At 33.7% G+C, this 24,390-nt stretch overlaps 4 protein-coding genes and 1 long non-coding RNA gene across 7 annotated transcripts; 3 read left to right on the top strand and 2 right to left on the bottom strand.

Annotated features, from left to right (window-relative positions):
• Positions 1-2,413: 2,413 nt before the first annotated feature.
• On the top strand, positions 2,414-6,368 carry LOC126673588 (uncharacterized). The gene is made up of 5 exons (XM_050367790.2): positions 2,414-3,479; positions 4,506-4,564; positions 4,843-4,971; positions 5,376-5,511; positions 5,777-6,368. The coding sequence occupies exons 1-5, from the start codon at positions 2,775-2,777 to the stop codon at positions 6,122-6,124; spliced, it is 1,377 nt and encodes a 458-aa protein (XP_050223747.1). The 5' UTR covers positions 2,414-2,774; the 3' UTR covers positions 6,125-6,368.
• A 657-nt stretch (positions 6,369-7,025) lies between these two features.
• On the top strand, positions 7,026-9,247 carry LOC126673589 (probable prolyl 4-hydroxylase 12). Its single transcript, XM_050367791.2, has 7 exons — positions 7,026-7,195; positions 7,313-7,438; positions 7,585-7,642; positions 7,737-7,841; positions 8,360-8,417; positions 8,524-8,693; positions 8,780-9,247. The coding sequence occupies exons 1-7, from the start codon at positions 7,119-7,121 to the stop codon at positions 9,140-9,142; spliced, it is 957 nt and encodes a 318-aa protein (XP_050223748.1). The 5' UTR covers positions 7,026-7,118; the 3' UTR covers positions 9,143-9,247.
• Positions 9,248-12,312: 3,065 nt separating this feature from the next.
• On the bottom strand, positions 12,313-13,935 carry LOC126675321 (uncharacterized). Of its 2 annotated transcripts, none has more exons than XR_007639731.2 (3): positions 13,555-13,935; positions 13,015-13,439; positions 12,313-12,518 (listed from the first exon to the last, which is right to left on the bottom strand). It is a non-coding gene; the product is annotated as an uncharacterized LOC126675321 (long non-coding RNA). The 2 variants fall into 2 exon arrangements; XR_007639732.2 differs by having other exon boundaries at positions 13,015-13,099.
• A 654-nt stretch (positions 13,936-14,589) lies between these two features.
• Positions 14,590-16,853, bottom strand: LOC126674850 (uncharacterized protein At3g49055). The gene is made up of 5 exons (XM_050369375.2): positions 16,219-16,853; positions 15,613-15,689; positions 15,367-15,478; positions 15,164-15,280; positions 14,590-15,019 (listed from the first exon to the last, which is right to left on the bottom strand). Exons 1-5 carry the CDS (start codon positions 16,774-16,776, stop codon positions 14,714-14,716), a joined length of 1,170 nt encoding a protein of 389 aa, XP_050225332.1. The 5' UTR covers positions 16,777-16,853; the 3' UTR covers positions 14,590-14,713.
• A 791-nt stretch (positions 16,854-17,644) lies between these two features.
• Positions 17,645-23,292, top strand: LOC126673646 (U-box domain-containing protein 32-like). Of its 2 annotated transcripts, none has more exons than XM_050367870.2 (10): positions 17,645-18,077; positions 18,176-18,249; positions 18,347-18,468; positions 18,589-18,693; positions 19,132-19,253; positions 19,356-19,486; positions 19,773-19,931; positions 20,739-21,266; positions 21,674-22,432; positions 22,914-23,292. In XM_050367870.2, the coding sequence occupies exons 1-10, from the start codon at positions 17,912-17,914 to the stop codon at positions 23,088-23,090; spliced, it is 2,343 nt and encodes a 780-aa protein (XP_050223827.1). In that variant the 5' UTR covers positions 17,645-17,911; the 3' UTR covers positions 23,091-23,292. The 2 variants fall into 2 exon arrangements, with proteins under 2 accessions (XP_050223827.1, XP_050223828.1); XM_050367871.2 differs by having other exon boundaries at positions 17,646-18,077; positions 19,356-19,447.
• Positions 23,293-24,390: the final 1,098 nt, after the last annotated feature.

The following is a 24,390-nucleotide window of genomic DNA, read 5'->3' as shown; positions in this document are numbered from 1 at the left end:
AGAGGAATTTGCACAAAATACTCTATTTTTAAATTTATTTGTTTTAAATACCTCAATTTTGAAAATTTATATTTTTACTCTCTTTTTGTAATGTTTCTATCCCTACCCCAATTAGAATTTTAACTTATTAGCATTTTTACTCCACTCATGTAAGACACATGTGCACTCTTGTTTTTTTATTTTTTCTCTTTCTTCCTTTTCTCTCTCTTCTTTTCTCTTTCTTCTCTTCTCTTCTCCCTCTTTTTTTTTCTTCTTCTTTCCTTTCTCTGTAATTTTTTTTACGTTTTTTTCATTTTAATGAAATTTCTTAACATATTCTATCAAAAAGTTCAAGATAAAGAAGAATCCATTATGAAAAATTCGACCTAATTCGTCTCAAGAAATAACGAAGTTTTCCGTCATCGCCATTGCCATCATTGATCTTCTTTTTTTTCTTCAGAATCTTCTTCTTCTTCTTTCTATGTTATTTTAATTGTAGTATCGGTTTTTAGTGTTTTTTCCAGTTTTATTTGAAAAAAATCGTTTTTTTCATTAATGATGTTTTGACATAGTTTTCAAACGTTTTTAAATTAATTTTAGAAATTGTTGAAAACTGTTTTTTCGAAACTGTTTTATACTGTTTGAAACTGTTTTGTTAAAACTATTTGAAACTGTTATTTTTAGACTGTTTGAAAGTGTGTTTAGAGAAACTGTTTTAGACCGTTTGAAACATTTGTAAACGGTTGGAAACTGTTATTTTTTAGACAGTTTTAAAGTGTTTTTAGAAACCGTTCTAAACTGTTTGAAACCTTTATAAATTGTTTGAAACTGTTTTTAGATAAAAGTTGCAAATTGTGTTTTATGAAACTGTTTGAAACCTTTATAAACTGTTTGAAACTATTGTAAACTGTTTGAAGTTGTTTTTTTGGAAACTGTTTGATACACTTGTAAACTTTTTAAAACCATTGTATAAATTTTTTTAAATGATAATAAATATGTCTTTTAAAATTTATATGAAACTGTTTGAAACTGTGTTTGAAACAGTTAGAACCCATTTTTAATAGAACAAATAAATAAAAAACTATCAGTTTTCTTTATTTTTGGAGAAAGTTATGATCGTTGGATTTGAATTCCAAGTGAAATTTGAAGCGATTTGATTGAATTAAAAATTCGAGCGGATCGGAAAATAAATTTGAAACTAGCAATAAAACTTTAAAAAATAGTAATAAAATCACATAAATTAATTTTCTAAAATGTTATCATGAGCTGGAGAGTAGATTTAATTTGCTGATTTGCTATTTTTTTTAAAATAAACTGAAAAAGATGAAAAAAAGAGAAAGAAGAAGAAGAAGAACACACTGTAAACAAGTGGGGTAATTTTTAGGTATAAAAACAAATAAAGCAGGGTATAAAACTAATTAGCTGACACGGGTAGGTAGGTAAATCAAGTTCAAATATTGTGGTAGGTAATTGCTAATTGTTTTCTTATTTATGTATTTCCCTAATTCTCTCTTAATTTAATACAAGCTTATAATCCCATGGAAGTGGAAAGGTAACTAAAATTATGATCTTCTATCACTACGAGGGTCCAATTTTGTTTAGGAATAAAAACATTCATGAAAAAAACATGATGGAATCATTTATAAAAGCATGGACCATTTCTTTAACATGCATTGATTTAGGGTTAAATGCAAATTCATACACCAACTTTGACCTAATTTGCAATTACAACATAAACTTTGAAACTTGGCAATGTCAGTAACCAACTTTACACTTTTGGCAAATCGATACACCAAACTCAAAAAACACTAACGTGGACATTGTAATAAACCGCCATTTGTCGTTTTATGATTGGTCGGTGTACCAATTTGCCAAGAAATGAAAGTTGGTTACCGGCATTGCCAAGTTTAAAAGTTTATGTTGTAATTGCAAATTCGGTCAAAGTTGGTGTATGAATTTGCATTTAACCCATTGATTTATGTTGTCACATCACATCAAGAAAGAATATTATATACATCATAAATTGTATATATAAAAAAAATTAACCAACAAATTATAGTTCAAATGATATAAATATTAAACAATATTTTATTGAAATCGCGTGTTCAATTTTTTCCACAAACGTTTCTCTTTTAATTATAAAAAAATGTAAATTAATTAATTTACATTCAATTACATGTGGAGTCCCTTCTTTTATTCTCAATATAAACTGGTAAAACACAAAAAAAACCCAATGTAGCAATAGCCAAGGACAGACATAAAATGTGAAATTGGTTCCAAAATCACATTATAATCGAGGCTAATTAAATTAAGGTAAGAAAAAAATGAATAAAAGAAAACAATGATGAGTGAAAAGAACGAGTCGCACTTTTCTTAGCCGTTTTTTGGAATTTCGCCCCCTTTTCAAATAAAAGAAAACAGAAAAAAAAGTCGAACAACGCAACTTCATATAAATAGGAAGCTACGAATATTCCAACATGTCATCGTCCCACCCCTCTACTGCTCTCTCTTCCTCTACCCCTTTGACTAGTAGCTCTTCAGTTGCAATTCAGTTTCATTTGGGTTTCTTACTTTGATTTGCATTAAGCAATCAGACACACTTACGCACAAGTAAGTCTCTGTACATACACTTCTGTACATACTCAAATCTCATGTCTTAAACATTGTACAGTTTCTCAAATCATAGTTTCATTCAACTCCCAATTCTCTAGTTTCCAATTTGATTTAAAAGATACTAAATTTTGCCAAAAAGTAGCCACCTTTACTTAGATTACCCATATAAAATCTAAGCTTTAATGTCAATTATATGTGGCATACCTCTCCTTGAGTGTGTCTACTGCCTAGCATGTGCACGTTGGGCATGGAAACGCTGTCTCCATTCTGCAGGTCACGACAGTGAGACATGGGGACTTGCAACTGCTGAAGAGTTTGATCCTGTCCCACGTTTATGTAAGTACATTCTAGCTGTTTATGAGGATGATTTAAGGGCTCCCCTCTGGGAGCCTCCTGGCGGGTATGGGATTAACCCGGATTGGGTAATTCTGCGTAAAACGTATGAGGATACCCGCGGAAGGGCTCCTCCGTATATTTTGTATCTAGATCATGATCATTGTGATATAGTTCTTGCCATTCGGGGGCTTAATTTGGCGAAAGAGAGTGATTATGCTGTGCTTTTAGATAATAAGCTAGGGAAAAGGAAGATTGATGGGGGGTATGTTCATAATGGATTGTTGAAGGCTGCTGGGTGGGTTTTGGATGCTGAGAGTGAGATTTTGAAGGAGTTGCTGAAGAAATATGCGAATTATAGTTTGACTTTTGCGGGTCATTCCCTTGGTTCTGGGGTGGCTGCTATGTTGACATTAGCAGTGGTGTTAAACCAGGATAAGTTGGGGAACATTGAGAGAAAGAGAGTTAGGTGCTATGCTATTGCACCGGCAAGATGTATGTCGCTTAATTTGGCAGTTAGATACGCGGATGTTATTAATTCTGTTGTATTGCAGGTAAGTGTTTTGATCCTTGTCGATTCTTTAAGAGTTAAATTATTTTGAACTATTAGATTGTTTACACTTGTTTCTTGCATTTGATTAAATGATGTAGTAATTTGTCGTGAGTGACTATATGTTTGGATACTCATTTGAATGCACATAATATGACGCCTCAGGGATCTTCACACATACTTTGCTGGTGCTGCACTTTAGTTATCTTGTTATTTTGTAAACTGTTCTTGTAATTGTTATCATAGCAAGGCTGACAACATGTTCAATCATTGCTGATTCTTTTCATGGAAACTTCTGTTACCCCATAACTTCAGGCTTTACTTTTCTAATATACTTAGGGAAATACAGATTTGTGATCTAAAGGAAAACGTCTCAAACTGTTTCTGTTACTTTGAGCTCTTCCAAGTAATGAGAACGGAGTGAAACCAGTTACTTGTAATGTCATAAACAAAAAAAGTACATGGTAAACGTTTAATTAAACATCTTCTCCATTAGTTTATTTTCAGGAGAAGGTTCATGCTCAGAAACATGCTTAACTTCTTATCATGGGGTTTTTCTATCTAGAGAACTTCTATTGCGATTGGTGAATTCTGTGAATTTATAGTCTATGTTCCAAGGGTAGAAAAATATTTGCTGGGATTCGAAGTGTGTAGAGTAGCCATCAAAGATGATTAGCTGTATCCTTTAAGAATTTGGATAAATTTGGCTAATAAACATGCTAGCGTAGCATGCGTAGCATGTCTAGCATATCGAATAACAGATCTTGTTGCTTACGTTCGGTAAATTACAAGAATAACAGTTGTTCATTACTGTTTACGAGCCGTTTGCGGATTTTTTTTTTCATGCTTCTCATTAAATATAACCAAGAATAAGAGTTGGTTTAGTTGTGTTCTAATCATGGGAGTATATTCCTGCTTGATAATGACTATTATGTAGCATGATAGATCTTTACTTAGATGTTGACATTGGAACCATGTTTTAATGCGTGTTTATATGTTACACAAGTTTAACTATTTCTTATTGGAGCAGGATGATTTTTTACCACGGACGGCCACACCTTTGGAAGACATTTTCAAATCTCTTTTCTGGTATCCATCACTTCTCTTGCTTACTCTTTCTTTATTGCTAGTATTAGACTTGGCACGGCCTGTTTGGTAGCGAATTGTCATTGAACTCTCTATTTTAAAAAGATGTGCAGAAGAGGCTATCGAATATCTATTTTTTAAAAAATTGTTCTTTCTTTATGGAGTCAACTTATTGACTGAGATCTTCCTCCCTTACTCCTTTCGTTGAACTTTTTCTTAATTGAGGATATATTTTACTTGGTTCAAAATATGATTATGCTACTTCTCTTTTCATTCAATAGTTTACCATGCCTACTTTGTCTAAGATGCATGAGGGATACATGTATACCTGAGGAGAAGATGATCAAAGATCCAAGGAGGCTGTATGCACCTGGTCGCCTCTATCACATTGTTGAGAGAAAGCCTTTAAGGTATAATTGGACTGTGAACTTGGTTCTATACTGATACTTTCCGAAATTAGTGTAACTGTAAGTAAATCATTGAGAATATGTTTGTTTTCTACGTTCTTTGGATGCAAACATTGCATGTCATCTTTCATGGACATAAGACATCGAATTTTGATTAAAGAAATGGGAAGATTTCTGCGTAAGAGACATTAAACAAATATTCCTCACTAGGCTAACAGATGGGATTGAGTCGATACAATAAAAACAGGGATCATTAAATTTTTCTGGCTGTTCATGGATTTTTTTGTAGATTTAACAGTAAGACATAATTGAGTTATACTATATATATCTTTAGTCAGTTTCAAACTGGACCAAGCTTCAAGGTTTTACCTTTTATGGATGGGCCATGAATGAATACTGTTTCGCAGATGTGGAAGATTTCCCCCTGTTGTTAGGACAGCTGTGCCAGTGGATGGGAGGTTTGAGCATATAGTTCTGTCCTGTAATGCCACTTCTGATCATGCAATAATATGGATTGAGAGAGAAGCCACGAGGGCACTGAATGTAAGTTTCTATGTCCCTCGCAACTTCGACGATGACCTCTGGTTCAGCAAACATTTAAAACAGTAACGTTTTTATGATTTTTATGTCAAATTACTCTCTGAAAGAAGCAGACCAACTTCAGTTTCCCGAAACTAAATTGTGACCAGGCTTTTAACTACTATCTCTGTTGTTTCCAACGAACAACTACGATTTCTTAGGACGTTGTGTCAGATTAATTGCTTTGCATGCTTCTGTATAATATTTTCTTCCATTATCTTTATTTCAGATAATGCTAGAGAAAGATCAAACAATGGGGATCCCGGCAAAGCAAAGAATGGAAAGGCAAGAGACAATGGTCAGAGAACATACTGAGGAGTACAATGCTGCATTACAGAGGGCTGTTATCCTAGCCGTGCCACATGCTATGTCACATTCGCGATACGGAACTTTTGAAGAGCAGAAGCAGGATGAAGAGCTAACAGAAGATGACTCAAGCAAATCAAGCGGGGAATCTTCTTTCGGATCTTCTAGGCAAAGCAGGCCAAAAGAGAACTGGGATGAATTGATCGAACGCCTGTTTGAGAAGGACGAATCAGGTCATATGGTGCTCAAGAAGTCACAGAGAGATAAATGATAATGATGTTGAAGCAACGTGAACTGCATGAACAGAAAGAGAGTGGTAGTTTTACGGCAAGAGAGATGTCTCAATTCATTTGTATTATACTGTCAGTTAGATTCAAACTCTTGTTCAATTTACTTGTAAATTAATTAGAAGAAAAGTTTTATTCGCAATGGCACAAATACTTGTAAGTGAACAGAAATACAGTGATATTTTTTATATATTTTTTATAAAGTATATAAGAGGGGTAAATATTAAATCAAGGCGCACATAATAAGGAAATGAACAAAGGATCAATCAGACTTCAAATTTGTGTCTCGGGATCATATATGTGCATTTTAACTTTTTAGGTCAATTAGATTTTCAAATTTGTGTTTTCAGAGTCAAAGAAGTTATTTTTAATTTTATCAGTCAATTAACTCCAAGAATTCTCTTAATTTAGGTCAAGTAACTCTAAAATTGTATACCTCAAATGCGAGCTTATTTAACCCCAATATACAAATTTGAAACTTTAATTTACTAAAGTGATCTTTAACCCCAAAACACAAGTTTGAAAATCTAATAGATTCAGAAAAGTTTAAATATATTTATTTGATTACGAAACACGAGTTTGAGGGTCCACTTAACCCTTTGTTCATACCGAATAGGAAAAGGGGTCATTTATGCCGTTATGGTTTGTCTATAGGATCAAGCAAGCACCAAACGTTCGGAAAAATTTAAATAATACTTTTAACGTGTTAAAAAGTGAACAACCAGACCTCGATTTTGACTCATGAATGAGACGTTGGGGGCTTGGTTGTTCACTTTTTTTAAGACGTTAAAGGCATATTTAAACCTTTACGGACATTGAAAACTTATTTGATTTTTGAGTTAAACTTTAGGGACATAAATGATCCTTTTTTCTCTAGAGAATAACATCAACAAAACAGTTGAGGAAAACTCAACCAAACTGAGAACTTCCGCGCATAAATTCTTGGAACTGAAATTATCAGTAATTTTATGATCTCTAATGGCTTCCGGACTTCACATTTTCCTTTTCATGGCGCTAACAGCTTCAGCTCCGTTCTCTATTAATTTCGCAGAAAGGTAAATTTTAGATAAAAGAAAAAATCCCAATTTTTCCAATTACTACATTGCATACAATTTTGCCCTAATTTTTCACAATTTTCCGTATGATTTGAGTGTTTCTGTTTGTTTTCGAAGCCGGAAGAAATTAAGGGACAAGGAAGAGGTGAAACATGGAGCGATTAACCAATCAGGAAGCTCATCAATTCAAACTAATAACAGAATTAACCACCGGCATGTCGTTCAGCTCTCTTGGCGACCAAGGTCAGGTACATTCACTCTCAACCTTGTTATTGTATAAAGTTTATTAAATTGTCCAAAGATTTTGACTTTGAGGTATTTTATGAAAACATCTAAATGTTCAATAAAGGTTTAAGTTTTGACATTTTATTATATATTTCTTGTGTTAGGGTGTTCTTGTATAAAGACTTTCTGACTGATGAGGAGTGTGATCATCTTATTTCTTTGGTATGGAATAATTTGATTTTTTTCGTATTAATTTGATTGTTTTTTTGTTCTGGAATCACTACAACTGAAGAATGTTTATATTTGAGTGTCTTAGAGGCAAGGTTTGAAAGAGACATCAGCTGTAAAGGGCGATGGTTCTAGTAATACTGTGGAGAATAATATACAGCTTCCAAGCTCAAAATCAGTTCTGAATATTAATGTAAGTGTCCATGTTGATGTTGGATTGCTTCTGTTTTTGAGTGCGTTCTTGCTGCCACATACTCGCGCCGTTACATTTTGTTTGGCTTCGGCTTCTTTTTCTTGGTAATGAAAGCACTCGTAGGCATTCTCGGACTTTAACTTAGTTGCCTGAGTTGTATTTCAATGTAGAAGAAGAAAAGATACTCCTAGGATACCGTTATCGTTCTAGTTTCCAGCTTTAAATGAAAACTCGTTTAAAAATGGTTTATTTGAACATGACTGCCGGATGATTTGAAGGTCGAAGCTTCCTTTATGATCTTTAAATTTAAAATTTAATTTGTTGCTCCTTTTAATCCTTGTTACTTTTTTGAACTGTTGACAGTATAGACTAGCTAATAATTGCTCATAACTAGCATTTATTTGGAGTATGCAGTTATGGTTAATGTAGTAGGCAGGTATGATGTACTGCATTTGTATTCTATGACAAGATAGAAGTAACTTTCATTCACACTTTCAGTATTACCTTGTGCTTTTTAGGATAATTTACTTGCAAGGATTGATGAAAAAATTTCAGCCTGGACCTTTATTCCCAAAGGTATATTTCCTTGGCTCTTGCATTCCTAGAAGATAGTTGTTTTTTCCATGAATCGCCTCTATGATTCAATATTTGAGATCTCTGGTCGGGTTTCGTTGCACTTCAGGGTACGGCATGCCCCTCGAGGTCATGCATTATGGGCTTGAAGAGGCCAATCATCATTCTGATTATTTCAGTAACAGAACATTGATTTCAAAAGTGCCTTTAATGGCAACTCTAGTTTTATACCTATCAAATGTGACTCAAGGTGGTGAAATTCTCTTTCCTGAGACAGAGGTTAGCTAGAAACCATCTTATAGCTCTCTCATCATCGATCTTTTACATCATCGCACACTCACTGATCTCTCTTCCTACAATGACAGCCAAAAAACAAGGTTTGGTCTGACTGCACAAAGGGCAGTAGCAAAATGCTAAGACCTGTCAAAGGAAATGCTGTGCTGTTTTTCAACGTGCACCTGAATGCATCCCACGACACCAGTAGCACCCACGCTCGATGTCCTGTCCTAGAGGGGGAGATGTGGAGTGCAACTAAGCATTTCCTCATAAGAGCCATCGATACAAAGGAGGAAAAATCCCTGCCTGAATCAGACGCCATCGACTGCACCGATGAGGACGCTAATTGTCCTAAGTGGGCTGAACTTGGGGAATGCCAAAGAAATCCAGTTTTCATGACAGGTTCTCCTGATTATTATGGTACATGTCGAAGAAGCTGTAATGCGTGTTGAATGCTAGAAAGAAGATGATTCTTTGTTTCTCGCAAAGATATACTGATCTATGTAGTTGATTGGTGAGATTACTTAAATAAAGATGAATCACATTATTATTTTGAATTAGAAGAATTACAGCATACATAAAATTAAGTCCAGAAATCTTAAATCAAAATCTAAGATTATTCTCATCTTCAAAAGAAAAAACATAAAGAGAGGTAAGTTTAAAGCTTTCCTGAAGATTCGGAAGAAGATGGTTTCTTGAGAGAACAAGAAGACTTGAACGCCTCAATATGAGACTGACACTTAACGTAGTCACCTTTGTTCTCCTCCAAACACTTCTTCAAAGCCTCCACATCACATGCCGACGACATAATCTTTTTGCCGCTTCCACTGTCTCCGTTCTGGTCCATCTTCTATGAATCCGATAACAGAAGGAAACAACGATAGAAAATAATGGAGGGTCAATCTTGATATCCGCTTCTTGTCGCCGTCGACTTGGTTCCTTAGGCTGTGCAGTTTCACCTTTCTTTAAAGTGGGGCGTGATGGCGTGCGTTTTCAGATTGGGCTCTCTTTGTTGAATTTTGAGAAAATTACACCATATGACTCAATTTTCAAAATCTTTATATTAATGACTCAAGATTTTATTTTTTACAACAATCTCTCTTTTTTTAAAACTTATTTGCATGTATACCTCAATATAGTTTTATTCCTTTTATAACCCTCACTTAAATTAGATTCAAAGAGTTAGAGTATCTATGGTTGGTTGGCGATGAAACCAACAATGGCGGACTAATGGTGGTTGGTGGCCGGTGGCCGGATCGACTATGGTCTAACCGTCGGTGGCTAGTGGTCTGAAAACCTAAAAGGAAGCCAAATTGCAATTGGAACAACATTGTGCCTTAAATCTGCAATTAAATTAAGCATTAATTCAAAAATGAAGATGCGATTACAGGCTGAGAAGACGAAATTGGAGGCGGAATCAAACCGAGAAAGAACAATGGGCGTTTAGGATACAACTATGGTTTTCGCTACCACCTCCAACAAGAACGATGTAATGTTGATCATCGTCAGATTTGAGATTGAAGTTTGGATCTGATTTAATTGTATGGAATCCAGCAGAAATTTGTATGTGTGGAGATAAAATAGAGGTAATTACATAGTAAGATTGAAGAAATAATAGAAGGGGTGAATTTAATGGGTATTTTTGATCTCTACACGTTATATTGTGCAAATGGGTAATGTTTGAAAGTAGTACACAAGTATCACATTCTGTTATCGGTGATAGTAGTGTGATAATGGTTAAGGCGAGAAAGATAGAAGTGAATTGAAGGAATTGGAACAAGAAAAGCAATCACAACATTCTTCAAGTTTCTTCCCATCATCTTTGGTCAACACATTCAGTAAATAAGTCTTGTTTTATATAGCTTTTTATTGGGCAATGTTTCAATTCTTTTTTACTGTTGAAGCAATTAGAAGGAATGACGCACAGAAATAGCTTTGATCAACTAATTTATATGTCTACCTACTGTACATGGGATGGTATGTTGGAGGTGATAATAATTAATTGAGTGTTTTTGCTTGATATATTACCAACAATCATTGAAATGTTTGGACTTTAACTTGTGATAATGACTATTTGCTTTATTTAGCGATATCTGATGTGAATGCATACTATAAGAACATTAAACTATCTAAGACTTTTATGGTGGTCAGTTGTCTAACTAGGTTGGACGGCATAAATTTAAAATAAAATAATTTAAAGTATATTGTTATTCAATTAATAATGCCATTTTAAAAATAAATTATTTATGATGTCAATTTAATTTACTGACTATATGTTTGTATTTGTGATTTTATTTTGAGATTTAGCGTAATATACAAATTGAATATCTCATTTAAGTAGAATGTATTTGACAGTTTATAAAACCGAAAACCAACCTAATATGAACTTGATGTGAACCTGTATAAACTGAATTATCTTAATTCAGTTTTTAATGAAACTCTTTATAATCTTAACTGACATTTTATATAGAGATAATTTTGAAATTTAGTGTAGTATACAAATTGAATATCTTTTTGAAGTGAAATGTACTAGTTACAGTCTATAAAACCAAAAAATCAACCAGATGTGAACCTAATGTGAACCTATATAAACTGAACTATTTTAATTCATTTAAAAAAAATTATCTTGTTGTTCTTTACAATCTTAACTGGCATTTTATATAGAGAGAATTTTGAGATTTAGTGTAATTTACAAATTGAATCTCTTTTAAGTGAAATGTATTTGACAGTTATAACCAAAAATCAACCTGATGTGGACCTATATAAACCGAACTACCTTAATTTAGTTTCTAATAAAATTTGTCTTACTGCTTTTTACAATTTTAACTAACATTTTATATAAATAATTTTGAAATTTAGTGTAATCACAAATTGAATATCTCTTTTAAGTGAAATATACTTGACAGTTTATAAAACCGAAAATCAACGTGATGTGAACCGGATGTGAACCTATATCAACTGAACGATCTTAATTTAATTTTTTAATATACAAATTGAATATCTCTTCTAAGTGAAATATATTTGACACTCTATAAAAACAAAAATCAACGTGATGTGAATTGAATGTGAACTATCTTAATTCAATTTCTAATATAATGTATCTTACTGCTCTTTACAATCTTAAAAAACATTTTATATGGAGAGAATTTTAAAATTTAGTTTTCACAAATTGAATATGTCTTTTAAGTGAAATATATTTAACAGTCTATAAAACCAAAAATCAACCTGATGTGAACTACCTTAATTCAATTTTTAATATAATATATCTTACTGCTCTTTACAATCTTAAATGACATTTTATATAGAGAGAATTTTAAAATTTAGTGTAATCACAAATTGAATATTTTTTTTAAAAAAAAATTATTTAACATCTATAAAACCAAAAATTAACCTGATGTGAACCGGATGTGAACCTATATCAACTGAACCATCTTAATTCAATTTTTAATAAAAAATTGTCTGGATATTCTTTATAATTTAAATGACATTTTATATAGAGAGAATTTTGATATTTAGTGTAATATACAAATTGAATATCTCTTTTAAGTGAGATGTATTTGACATTTTATAAAACCAAAAATCAACATGATGTGAACCAGATGTGAACCAACTGAAATAGCTTAATCCAATATTTAATAAAATTTGTATTGCTGCTCTTTACAATCTCCAGGTCTCATTATTTTCACAATTTACAACGTCAAATTTTCTTTTTAATCCTTGTTATCAATGATTTCTGATAAGCTTCACCAACTGTTTGAGTGTAATCAATAGGAAGCAACTCCACAACATTATCAATGAACAACTTGTAAACAATCTTTCATTCCTCTCCTGCAATCCATTAAATTGTAATGTAAACTAACATATTATTCTTACAATTCACAATTGCATTATTAGGAAAGCCTAAAATTGCACAGTTGTTAGAATTTAGAATTCATTCCTTTTTATATGAAAATAAAAATCATAGTAACTCACTATGAACTAAATGAAATGGTTGACAAAAGTGACATATGGAAATAGCTAGCTTGATAAATTAGTTACTGGATTGAGCGTCTAATACTAAACAATGCAAATATCAAGACATAGACAGTGAAAATTATTGGATTAACTCAGTAGCTCTCTTTTTGGTGGTTTGAAACACCAATTTCATCAAACAAAAACATTAACATTTAAGCCTAATTCCAAGCACCCATTACTCTAAAATCAAAGAAAAATCCAACATGGGATGGATATAATATTCACTATGGTTGATTAGGATAAATTATTGTTGACCAAGTTACAGTATATGCATGATTAAGTTACAGTTTCGCATCACATTCAAACTTACCTCGGGAACAATATTAGGAGCATCATCTGTAATTTTCCTCTCTTGAAGAGGAACTCTTCTTATGGCATTCAACATAAGCTTTCTCCTGCATCAATTTTTTGTTATCTTTCTCATAAACATAAATTAATAACTCAATAAAAGATTTTATAATCAGACTACTCTTTTCTAAAGCAATATAATGTCCATCTCCACAAATGTCTTGAAATTTTGGACTTCTTATTTTATCGATGGTCAAGCTTCATATATCAACACCAGATTGTTTTTAGCGTTGAAATCACCCACAACTCCAATTAAACAATCAATCAATTTCTTATGAATTAATTCGATTTCAAATCACCCCCATTGAAGAAACTAATCAATAACGTCACGCCACCACATCACCATCAATAAAAAAGCTCATAATTTTTAGTTCTGTCTCTACACTCCTGCTCAGAACATCCACCGACAGAAAGATGGTTTCAGTCGGCATTTTGTCAACAAACAGAAAATTATCATTAAGAAATTAAAAGAAATTATAAATGTTTAAATGATAAATCTTACTTAATTTGTGGAATTAATCAAACGCCACTACCAGATCTTTATCTCTCTGGCGGTGGTTGAGCACCGCGCCGCCGGTTCGACCACCGCAGTCTGACCGGAATAACAACACCAGATTTTTTCAATTTTCTATAGTATCTTTCAATAAAGAAGAAGGGGGTAAAAATGTCTTATTTTATGTTAAAACTAACTTATTTTGGATTGTGAGGGAATTGTGAAAACTTTTCTTTTTTATTGAGAGATTACTGCCATAATAAAAAAGCTGAGGTAAAAATATAACATAGGACCATTTTTAGGGGATTTGTGTAGATTACCCTTGAATTTTGACGGTGGTGTAGCCCGTGAGATTGGGTTAACTGCTAAATGGCAAATTTAGACCCGGTGATCCATATCGGAAAGGAGTTATTCTTTTCTTTTCCAAAAATAACAATTTAAAAAAAATGACAATTTCATGAAGGTCTAAATCGAATAGAGCAGGACTATTATATTTTTGGAAAACCACAAAATAATATAAAAATTTAATAATTTTCAAGCATGGTTCGTAATTAGAAAGAATTTTCCGTACATCAAAAATACATCGCCATACTTATTCGATACATCTCTGATACAAATATAGAGTGTATAAAATGGATTTAAAAGAAAAAAAACATGAAGCATGTATAAATAAAAAAAATGTACTTTTAATTTTTTTGACCGATTTAGAATATTTTATGATCTATGGCAAAAAAAAAAGAATATTTTATGATTTTGCCTATTCTTTCATCAAAACTTGAATCCTGAATAACACCAGACCTGCTTTTATATGCGTAGGACTTTTTATTTTTGATTTGAATTCTATATATGTCGGAAAAAATACAGTTCGTATTCCGGTATTTGCATAAATATTTTAGGTAATGTATTTTTAGACTCGAACATAATTTAAGTGGGACTTTAACTTGCATATAAAAGAGTTAAGATCATGAACTCATTCCAAATCCGTTCAAGTCGGCTTTATGTTGATCTTAATTTATTTATTTTGAATTTTATATGTTCATCTTAATAGAAACGCAGGCAAGTATTTTCCATAATTACATGTTGCACATTACATTAGTTGCTCAACTATACAAACGGCAGAAAGAAATGAAACAAAGGAACTCTTTCTAGGTTCTCCAATGAGAAAATGTCACAGGCTGTGGTGAAGTAAGGGCTGCATTTCTGGTACCATTCTTGCTCTCCATGGCCAACAACATATATGCCTCACTTTACGCCGGCTACGCTCTCTGCTCTCCGCTTCTTCTAGTTGTCTCCTTAGTTCCTCGACGCGTTGTTGGAGTACTACACTCCTGCTGTCAGCCAATTGCAGCGATTTCTCTGCTGCTGCCTGTGCAGCCATTGCAGCATTTGCCAGTTCTTCTTTCAGTTTTAACTTTCCATTTGATATCTCTAATGCAGCCTTTGTTTTTTCCAGTTCTAGCTTCATTATGCCAACCTAATCAAACATCCACAACTTAGCTATATTTGAACAGAAACTTTCCGAGTCCAACATTGGCGTTTCTAGATGCGTGACTTATCGTAAAAAATACAGTTTCATTGTTTTTGTTTCCGGGCTGTAAAGTAATACTTGGAAGGTTACCAGTTTGTCAAGTTCTTGAATCTGGTATTTTCCAGCTTCTACTTCCAATTCACAGGCTTCTCTCCATCGAGCAGCATCTGCTTCAGTTTCTTTTATTACTATTAGAAGCTCATCTACCTTTGCATGGTAAAACAGAATAAACAACTCAGCAATAGAATGCACTAGGAGTAACATTCTGCAATTTTAGTAAGACATAAATTTACATTTTGAACAAACACTGTCTCTTTATCTTCCAATTCTTTAATGTACATTTTGTTGTCTGCAATTTGCTGAGCTTGTTTCTCTGTTAGACTCTGTAGTCGCTGAGCATCTGACCTGGGATCAACGTAACAGTTTATAATCACAAGCAAGCCAAACTAAAAAGAGTGATAACATTATATTTATAGTCTAGTTGGAAATTTTTTCACCCAAGACTAGTGTACATGCTTTGAAGTTGATTGACAAAATACCTAGACTCTTCCAAGGATCTTCTCAATTGATTGATTTCACGTCGCAAATTCTTCATTATTCTCTCAACTGTTGAGGCCTGAGAAGAAGATCCATAGATTTTAGACCAGCAGATTTTTTTTTTATAAATCAAACTTATAGCAAAATAGAGAATCAAACCAAAACAAACACAAGATTTACGTGAATCGGCAAACGACTACTCCATGGATGAGAGATTCACTCTGATGTCCAAAATTCAACAAAAATAATACTTGCACCCTTAAATTTTAGAAGTCCATAGAGATCAAATTAAGTCAAAGAGGAATAAGTTCTTGTCTATTTGAAGAGATCACGTAAAAGGAGTATTAATTGTAATAGGATTATAATACCTATTTCTACACAAACAGCGATATGCTAATTAATTATCCAACGTATATTAAAATTAATATTCCTAAGTTAACTAATTAATTTTTTAGCAATAATCCTAATTCCTAACAGATGCTTTATAATCTATATACAAAAATGCTGAAACAAAAAACAGGCAAGCCATATTTAAAACGAAATAAAACATAGGACTCGATAGGTTTTCATGCAATGTAGTTTATAAGTGATTATTCAAACAAACATACTAGACTAATAACCTCCTCTTCATAGTCACTCCCGTCTGATTTGACACTGGCAGTAGTGCTGGCCGGAGCGGTGGTAGCTCCCCAGCTCTCTCCTGATAGCGCAGTACGTCCACTTCCCATCAGAAAACCAAACCCTACTCTCTGCAATCCCATCTCTGCAATCTGTAGCAAAGCCATCCTCTTTTGCTCAGTATTCCCTTTCACTTTATTCTCCACCGCCGCTTTCTCCAACAAAGCAACCCTTAACAAATTGTTAATATCACCATTCTCCTCAGTCAAGCTCACTATAGTACTGCTCTCTAATTGCTTTCTCTCATTCTTCTTCTTTTCTTTGAACTCTTTCACTTTTGATTTTGCCACACTTGCAATTGAAGTTAACTCTTCATAAATGTCCATTAGTTCACTGTCTTGTGCTTCTTCCACTTCAACACTACCCTCATCATCTAAACACCGTATTATCTCAGCTAAACAACCCTTCACCGCCCTAATAGTTGAGAGCTGATCGGAGCCGTAGATTTTGGTTTGTGGGTGGTTCTCAGTAATGGTTGTAGCATCCATCTTCTGGTTTCTATAGTGTAGATTAAACAAGTTTCACAAGAAAAAGAGAATGGAGAACTTCGAAACCTACCGGTCAATAAAAGAAGATCAGGTAGTTAACAGTATTCTTTATTCATTTGCACGCTCGAATTTTGGCGGGCAATTTTGCTCTCCTATCCACGCGCGCACCTGATTTTTGCCAGCAGGGCTGTAAATGAGCCGAGTCGAGTTTTCATGTGTTCATCTCGGCTCCTTATATGAAGGTGTTCATGTTGGTTCGTTCGAACTCTGAATAAAGTGTTTATGTTTGACTCATTAAAAATTTATAGTTATCATATTCGTTTCATTTAACAGACAAACTTGTAAACGCATTAAACAAGTTTATTCACGAACTTATTTAAGTAGTTCAAAAAATGAACACAAACAATTAAATTTTACCTTTTTAAAAATATTAAAACTACAAAACTATATAATTTTAATAGCTTAATAGAATACTTTACATTTAATTAATTTTGAGAACTTTTAATTGAATATTTATACGAATTGGTTTGTGAACTCTTTATTGATTTTATATACGAGCCAGTTTACTAACTTTCAATCGAATTTATATGTAATTTTAATCACGAACAAGTAAACTAGCTGTTCGTAAGCATAAACGATTTGAACACCACTATATTTATTTTTGATTCGTTTAAATAACAAAATATAAAATCAAATTCGAGCTTTGTTTCTTTAGAATACGAACGAATACGAAGTGAACTCTATCGAGCTCGGTTTATTTACAACCCTAGTCCCCAATTTCGGGCTTGAGATCTTGAACTTCCCAATGGCCTAGTGGCTTCTTAAAACTCTAGCGTTGACAAAGACAGAAACTTTACCGAATTAAAAACTTAAGCGGCAATTTGGCATTTTCACATTACCAGGTAATTTACAAACACTTCCCCACTTGTCTTTTTGCCTTTTGCTTCTCCATTAAGCACTAGAGCTTTTTACACGCACTCTCATGGCGAACTATTCTTAGTAACCACCAGGTCCACCACCACCACCACCACCAATAACAACTTTGTTAAAAAGCAATCTGTTTTATGTCCGCCGAGTCCACAACTCAGTCACTCACTCACCCACTCAGTACTCTATCTTGATCACACAGAAACTAATGGGAAGTGTTTCTGTTGTTGATGAGACCGTAAAAAAGAAATCTTATGATGTGGAGAACACTATATTCGTTGCTGTAGGGAAGAACGTTAGCAAAAGTCAATCAGCTTTATTTTGGGCTGTGCACAATTTTAATGCAAAGAAAATTTGCTTGCTTCATGTTCATGGTTAGTTTTGAGGTTTAGTTTTGTTTGTTTTCTTAGTTCCTGATCATGATTAGTTTTGGGTTTAGTTTTGTTCTTGATGTAATTGCTTTAATTGGCAGCTGACAGTGATCTCGAAAGGGAAAAGATGATGGATGTTTTAGATCAATACTGCCTCATTCTTGACCAAGAAAAGGTGCTCTTGATTCTTGTTAAAAAATTCTTATTTGGACTGTTGATTATTGTTGTAAACCCTGTCTTTGTTGTGTTGACATACTTGATTATTTGTATAGGTGCAAGTGGACAAGGTATGGATTGAGATGAGTAGTGTTGAGATGGGTATTGTGGAGATTATTGATCAGTATGATATTAGATGGCTTGTAATGGGTGCAGCGGCGGATAAATACTATTCAAGGTAAAGATATTGTGTTAGCTTATTGTTCAGGTTATCGGTGCATTCGTGTTGAAAAATATTTGTGTTTCTGCGTTTCGGAATCCTTCTTTGTGTAGCATATCTGATTTGAGTTTATTGCAGCAAACTAGCGGGATTGAAGTCCAAGAAAGCGAGATTTGTATGCCAACATGCACCTATTTCCTGTCATATTTGGTTTGCTTGCAAGGGCTGCCTCATATATACAAGGTACTTTTGACATTGGATTTTTTAATAGTTTATTTGCTTGTTCTAGTTGGGGACATGTAGGTTGTAGGGACATACTATGCAGTTGTTGATGCAGAATGTCTCATGTTAACTAGTTGGTCTATTCGTACTGTCTGTGTAATTGCACATGAGTAGAAGGTTGGAACCTGGTCTATACAATCGCAGTTACAGACTGGGGATTATGCATTTCCATTTGCATAATTGCACAACTTACGTCTGAATATGATTACAGAAATAGTAAATTAGATAATCCTGGTCTTCACACGCCTTCTATAAAATGCCTGAAAAATATGATTGGGCATAAATTTCTTTTCCAGAGCGTGTGCCATGCAGGATTTTATTTTAGTTCTTATTTTAATGCATCTATGATGTGTTACCAAATTTGGAAATGCTGCTCATGGAATTAATATATGAAAACAGGGAAGGTAGAAATGTCAAATCTGAAGAAGAGTTGTCTCTTCCCTTGCTACTGATGAATTCAGATTCAGGAATTGAGGAACCAGAAAGTTTAGGATCTTATACACAAACACATAGTACTTTTGGTAGGTATATTAACTGAAATGCTGGCTAGTATTTGAGTTTGGTTCAGAACAGTTTTTCTTTAAGGAGTGGTAGAGTTATAACTTTGTCACAGAGATTTACAGATGCCGAGAAGGAAGATGATAACCTTGGATTTTTTCTGGAAACGTTCAACAATCAGTGTGCATTGCACTCTGACATATCAAGCAATACAGAGGTCAGTACATCCGCATATATGCCATTTCTAATCGATGGGGTAAGAAAACTTAGCTGTCTTTATTTAGATCACAGTTTCTAGTAAAGTGATTGAAAACATCGTTCACATTTTCATGGTTGATTTTATCTTTGCACTGGACCATTATAGTTACATTTGCAGTTAGAAAATTCAGAGGAGACACTCTTTGAACATTGTATGAGTTGTATCACAAATTGGTCTGCAAAGGAGAGTTGAGAATTGAAGTCTCGCACTGTTAAAAATATATTTTGATGTTCTTTTATTCTTCATAGATTTTATGAGGTTAGATGGTGCATTGCGTTTGCAGGAAGAAAAAATTGAAGGACAGGCAACTGAAGCAACTGAACAAACTTGTCATAAACTTGAACAAGCAATTCTTGTTGCAAAAGACTCAAAGCAAATGGCATTTGAAGAGGCAGTGAAGCGATGGAAAGAAGAAGACGATGCTATGGAAGCCAAATGCAAGGCATATTGTTTTATATAATATTCTCTCCTGTTCTTTTCTTATGTCATGAAATTGGGTAACATTGATTATTGGGATCTTAGTTATCTTGAAGGTTCAAATTCTAGCAACTATAAAAAATTCCAGGTTATAACAAATTTTAGTAATTATGATATGTTGTTTCTTTACCGTAATAATAAATTACTTACACCTATATTAGAGAGGTTCAATTCCCTGGCTTTCTCTTTTCGATTACCAAACACATGCCTCTTTTTCATTTTGCTGTTCATAATGTTTACTGTTTTTTAACTAAGTGCAACCTGTTTGGTGTGCTAGAACACCAGATTTGAAAGGATGCTTTAGATATTAGAATAACTAGAAACCCTCAAAAAGGTCAAGAGGAGGACCTGCATAAACAGATACGGCTGTAAATATGAACACTGACTGCTGTAAACTAAACAAATTACAAAAAGATCTGGTAGCCAACCCAATTTTTTGGGTTTAAGGTGGGATTTGGTTTAGACAGAATGGAAGATTTGCATTCCTACCAACTCTAACCACCAAAAATAGGAAAAATGAGGTTGTCTTCCTTTAGTTTTTTCCCCTTTGCTTCATAATTTAAGATTCAGAAGTCTAGTTAAGTTTATCTTTCCCTTGACATATTCCTAATTGCATGTCAGCATCTTCAAGATCAGAATATCAAGTAACATGATAGGAACTGAATATTTTATTGAGTGGGGATTTTTGTTTTTGTTTTGACTGTTGTAAACACATCACTAGATCAGCTTCACTTTTAACAACTTACTTTGTAAGCATCTTGTTCTCTTACAGGCTATGGCGTTAGAAAACTTATGTGTTAAGGAGATCAGCCTAAGAAAAGAGATGGAGGAAAAACTGGCTAGAGGAAAGCAAGATATAGAAAAGACGAAGAATCAACGTGACACATTTGTAAAGGAATTCCAGAAGGTCCAGGAGCAGAAGTCTGTACTAGAGGATCAACTCGCAGAGTCCAGTGGTGTAGTGAAGGGTTTAGAAGAAAAAATATTGTCAGCTGTAGAACTTCTTATAAGTTTCAAAAAACAACGAGATGCAGCACGAACAGAATGTGAAAATGCAAGAAAGGAGGTTAATAGGCAAAGGAAATTGGTGAGAATGGGAGCTGTGAGCTTTTGCAGGTCCGAAATCCTTGAGTTTTCCTTTGTGGATATTAACGAGGCAACTCATGATTTTGATCCATCCTGGAAGATTGGAGAAGGAAGATATGGAAGTGTCTACAAAGGGATCCTTCGCCATGTACATGTTGCTATCAAAATGTTACCTTCTTATGGGTCTCAAAGCCAGTTAGATTTCCAAAATGGGGTAATTCTTATTTGCCATCTCTCTATAACTCTCAATAGGGTACACGTTCAAATTTGTGTTGTTGAGTTGGTCATGAGATTTTGATATAGAGATTTAAAACTTGGTCACCTAATTCTTTTCCTTCTTAAAGGTTTGGGAAAGTTCTGCTTGGGATAACCATGGTGTTTTAAACTGTTGCGTCCTGTTCTCTTAGGTCCTCCCTTCTACAAATAGGTTTATCTGTTCAAAACTTCTAAGATAAAAAAATTCAGTTGTTATGTCCAGACCAAAGTGAAATCTGTAACTGAAACTAAAAAAAAATCTTGAGGGAAAACTTAATCAGTTTGTATATACCTTATTAATGGTGATAACTAAAATAAATTACTATCTGTTGATTAACATTGATTATTTTGTTGGTTGCATTTCAGGTGGAAGTTTTAAGTAGAGTGAGACATCCACACCTGGTAACATTAATTGGAACTTGCCCAGAGTCCAAGTCACTTGTCTATGAGCACGTGAGAAATGGAAGCCTCGAAGATTCCCTTGCCTGCAAAAATAAGAGGCACCCTCTTCCTTGGCAAATTCGGATACACATTGCTAATGAGATATGCTCTGCTCTTATATTTCTTCATTCTAATAAGCCTTGTATTATACATGGAAGTCTGAAACCGTCGAAAGTCCTCCTTGATGATAACTTGGTCAGCAAACTCAGTGACTTTGGCATCTCTCTTTTGGTCCCACAAGGAGAAAGAATGCGTAACGATAATCCAATGTCTAACAAATCTAACCTGAATTTCACATCTTTGTATGATGATCCGGGATATACCGAGACAGGGAAACTTACTCCAAGGTCGGATGTTTACTCATTTGGAATTATACTGTTACGACTTTTGACTGGAAAACCAGTTCCAGGATTGGTAAAATATGTAAAATGTGCATTAGAGGAAGAGAACTTCAAAACCTTATTGGATACTTCTTCTGGGGACTGGCCAGTTGAGGATGCCAAACTGCTGGCAAGATTGGCATTGAGGTGCTGTGAGAAAAACCCATTGAATCGTCCAGATCTTGTTTCAGAAATCTGGAACATCCTTGAGCCAATGAGGGCTTCGTGCGGTGATTTACTGTCATCTTCACGTTCCAAGGAGCTGCACCGGATCCCTTCCCATTTTGTTTGTCCCATTTTTCAGGTAATTATATCATACGTGGATTTAAAACCTGGTTTACATTATGGCAAACTGGTTTTACTAATGAAGATTTGGTAGTAGAAAGAAGAGCACCAACCAAGTGCTCTTGCATTCTAATCATCTAGACTGCCTCTTTTGCTGTAGTGAACTCTAGTTAATGGCTATGTTGCATGGAAACTTCTCAAGTTCTATGTTTCAGTGTCTCATTTCTGTTACCGTAAACCCTTTTAAAACTCTGAAAATCTCTGTTATAACTTATTTTTATAAAAAATGTCATTTCACTTTTCCATTTCGACATTTCTCGTTTCAGCCTTTTTTTGTCTCCGTGCTACATAGGTTGGTTGTAATAATGTAAGAAAATGGTTTGCACAAGTTGAACTTAAATATGTGTACCTTGAATCTTTCATGGATACATTACGTCGTGCATCTGTTTGTGTGATCTTTGCCAGCTTCTTATGACCATGGCTACTATCTGCATTTGTAGGAAGTGATGAAAGATCCACAAATAGCAGCAGATGGATTCACATACGAAGGTGATGCTATAAGAGGATGGTTGAAAAGTGGGCACAACACTTCCCCGATGACAAATCTGAAACTTGAACACTGCAACCTACTCCCTAATCACGCTCTTCATCAGGCAATTCAAGAGTCGGGACTATAGCTTTATACCAATATGATATATACTACATACTTAACTATTTAACATTACATCCTTTTATTTTTGAGAAGAAACATTACATCTTTTAAACGTACCATTTTGTACAGAAAAAAGGCTTCATTGGATGCACATATTTGCTTACATTGTATAGAAAACTATAGCATGAAACGCTAGCTTGGTATCAAATTTTAATTTTACCCAACAATAGCCACAAGTGTTCCCATTGCTAAAAACAAAAATTGTAGTCATAATTTTTAGGGTTTTTTACACAAATCCCCTAAAAATGCTATGGTGTTTCACTTTTCCCTCACCATTTTGATTTTGGCAAAAATCTCTCAAAAAAAATAAAAAGTTTACAAAAAATCCCTCATAACCCAAAATAAAAAAAAATGAGACAATATTGTCCTTGATATTTGTCAACATTTCATTGGTCTATGTTTGAATCAATCAAATGATGACACGTGGCAAATGTGGATTTGGTTAGACAAACGAACCAACCGCCACCGACCAATTTTCGGTCCGACCGGCCGGACCACCGCGGTCAACGCCGGTCAACGGCCGGCCCACCGCGGTCAACGGCGGTCAACAACAATCAACTATAGTGGTGAGATTTTAAAAGAATTAAATAAAATACAAATTTGCTATTAGTAGGAATAGAACCCATGACTTCTCACTCTTTGTCCATGTGTCTAACCATCAAGGCAAGACATGTTTGTTGTCTTTATTTACTCTTTTATATATATACATATACTCTTTAATAATGTATAAGAAAGCATCTAAACTAAATATAAACATATTAAAATGGTTGATTATAAATAATATATTATTATAAAATACTAATAAAATATTACGCTTGTTAAAATTTAAATTAATTTATTCTAATTAAATTAATACTAGTGTAAATTAAATATTAACTTAAAGTAAATTAAGTTAAAATAAATTTATAAATTAATGTATTAGAAACACAATTAACTTAATGTCAACTCGATATAAACTCAAAATAAATTATATAAGTTAATTACATGTCAATTTGAAGCAATTTTAAGTTACATTTCAAAATTAAAATAATTTACTTTTTCAGATTGACATTAAATTTATATTGAGTTTACATTAGGTTTGCATTGCATTGACATGATATTTACACTGAGTTGACATTAGGATTACATTGAATTGACATTACGTTTACATTACGTTTACATTGAGTTGACATTGAGTCATCATTAAGTTGATATTAAGTCGACGTTGAGTTGATATTAAGTTAATTTTTAAAATTATAATAATTTACTAAAACATTTACTTTGAA

Source organism: Mercurialis annua, linkage group LG3, assembly GCF_937616625.2.
Source record: "Mercurialis annua linkage group LG3, ddMerAnnu1.2, whole genome shotgun sequence".
NCBI classification, from domain to species: Eukaryota; Viridiplantae; Streptophyta; class Magnoliopsida; order Malpighiales; family Euphorbiaceae; genus Mercurialis; species Mercurialis annua.
This window is presented reverse-complemented; position numbering and strand designations above follow the sequence as displayed.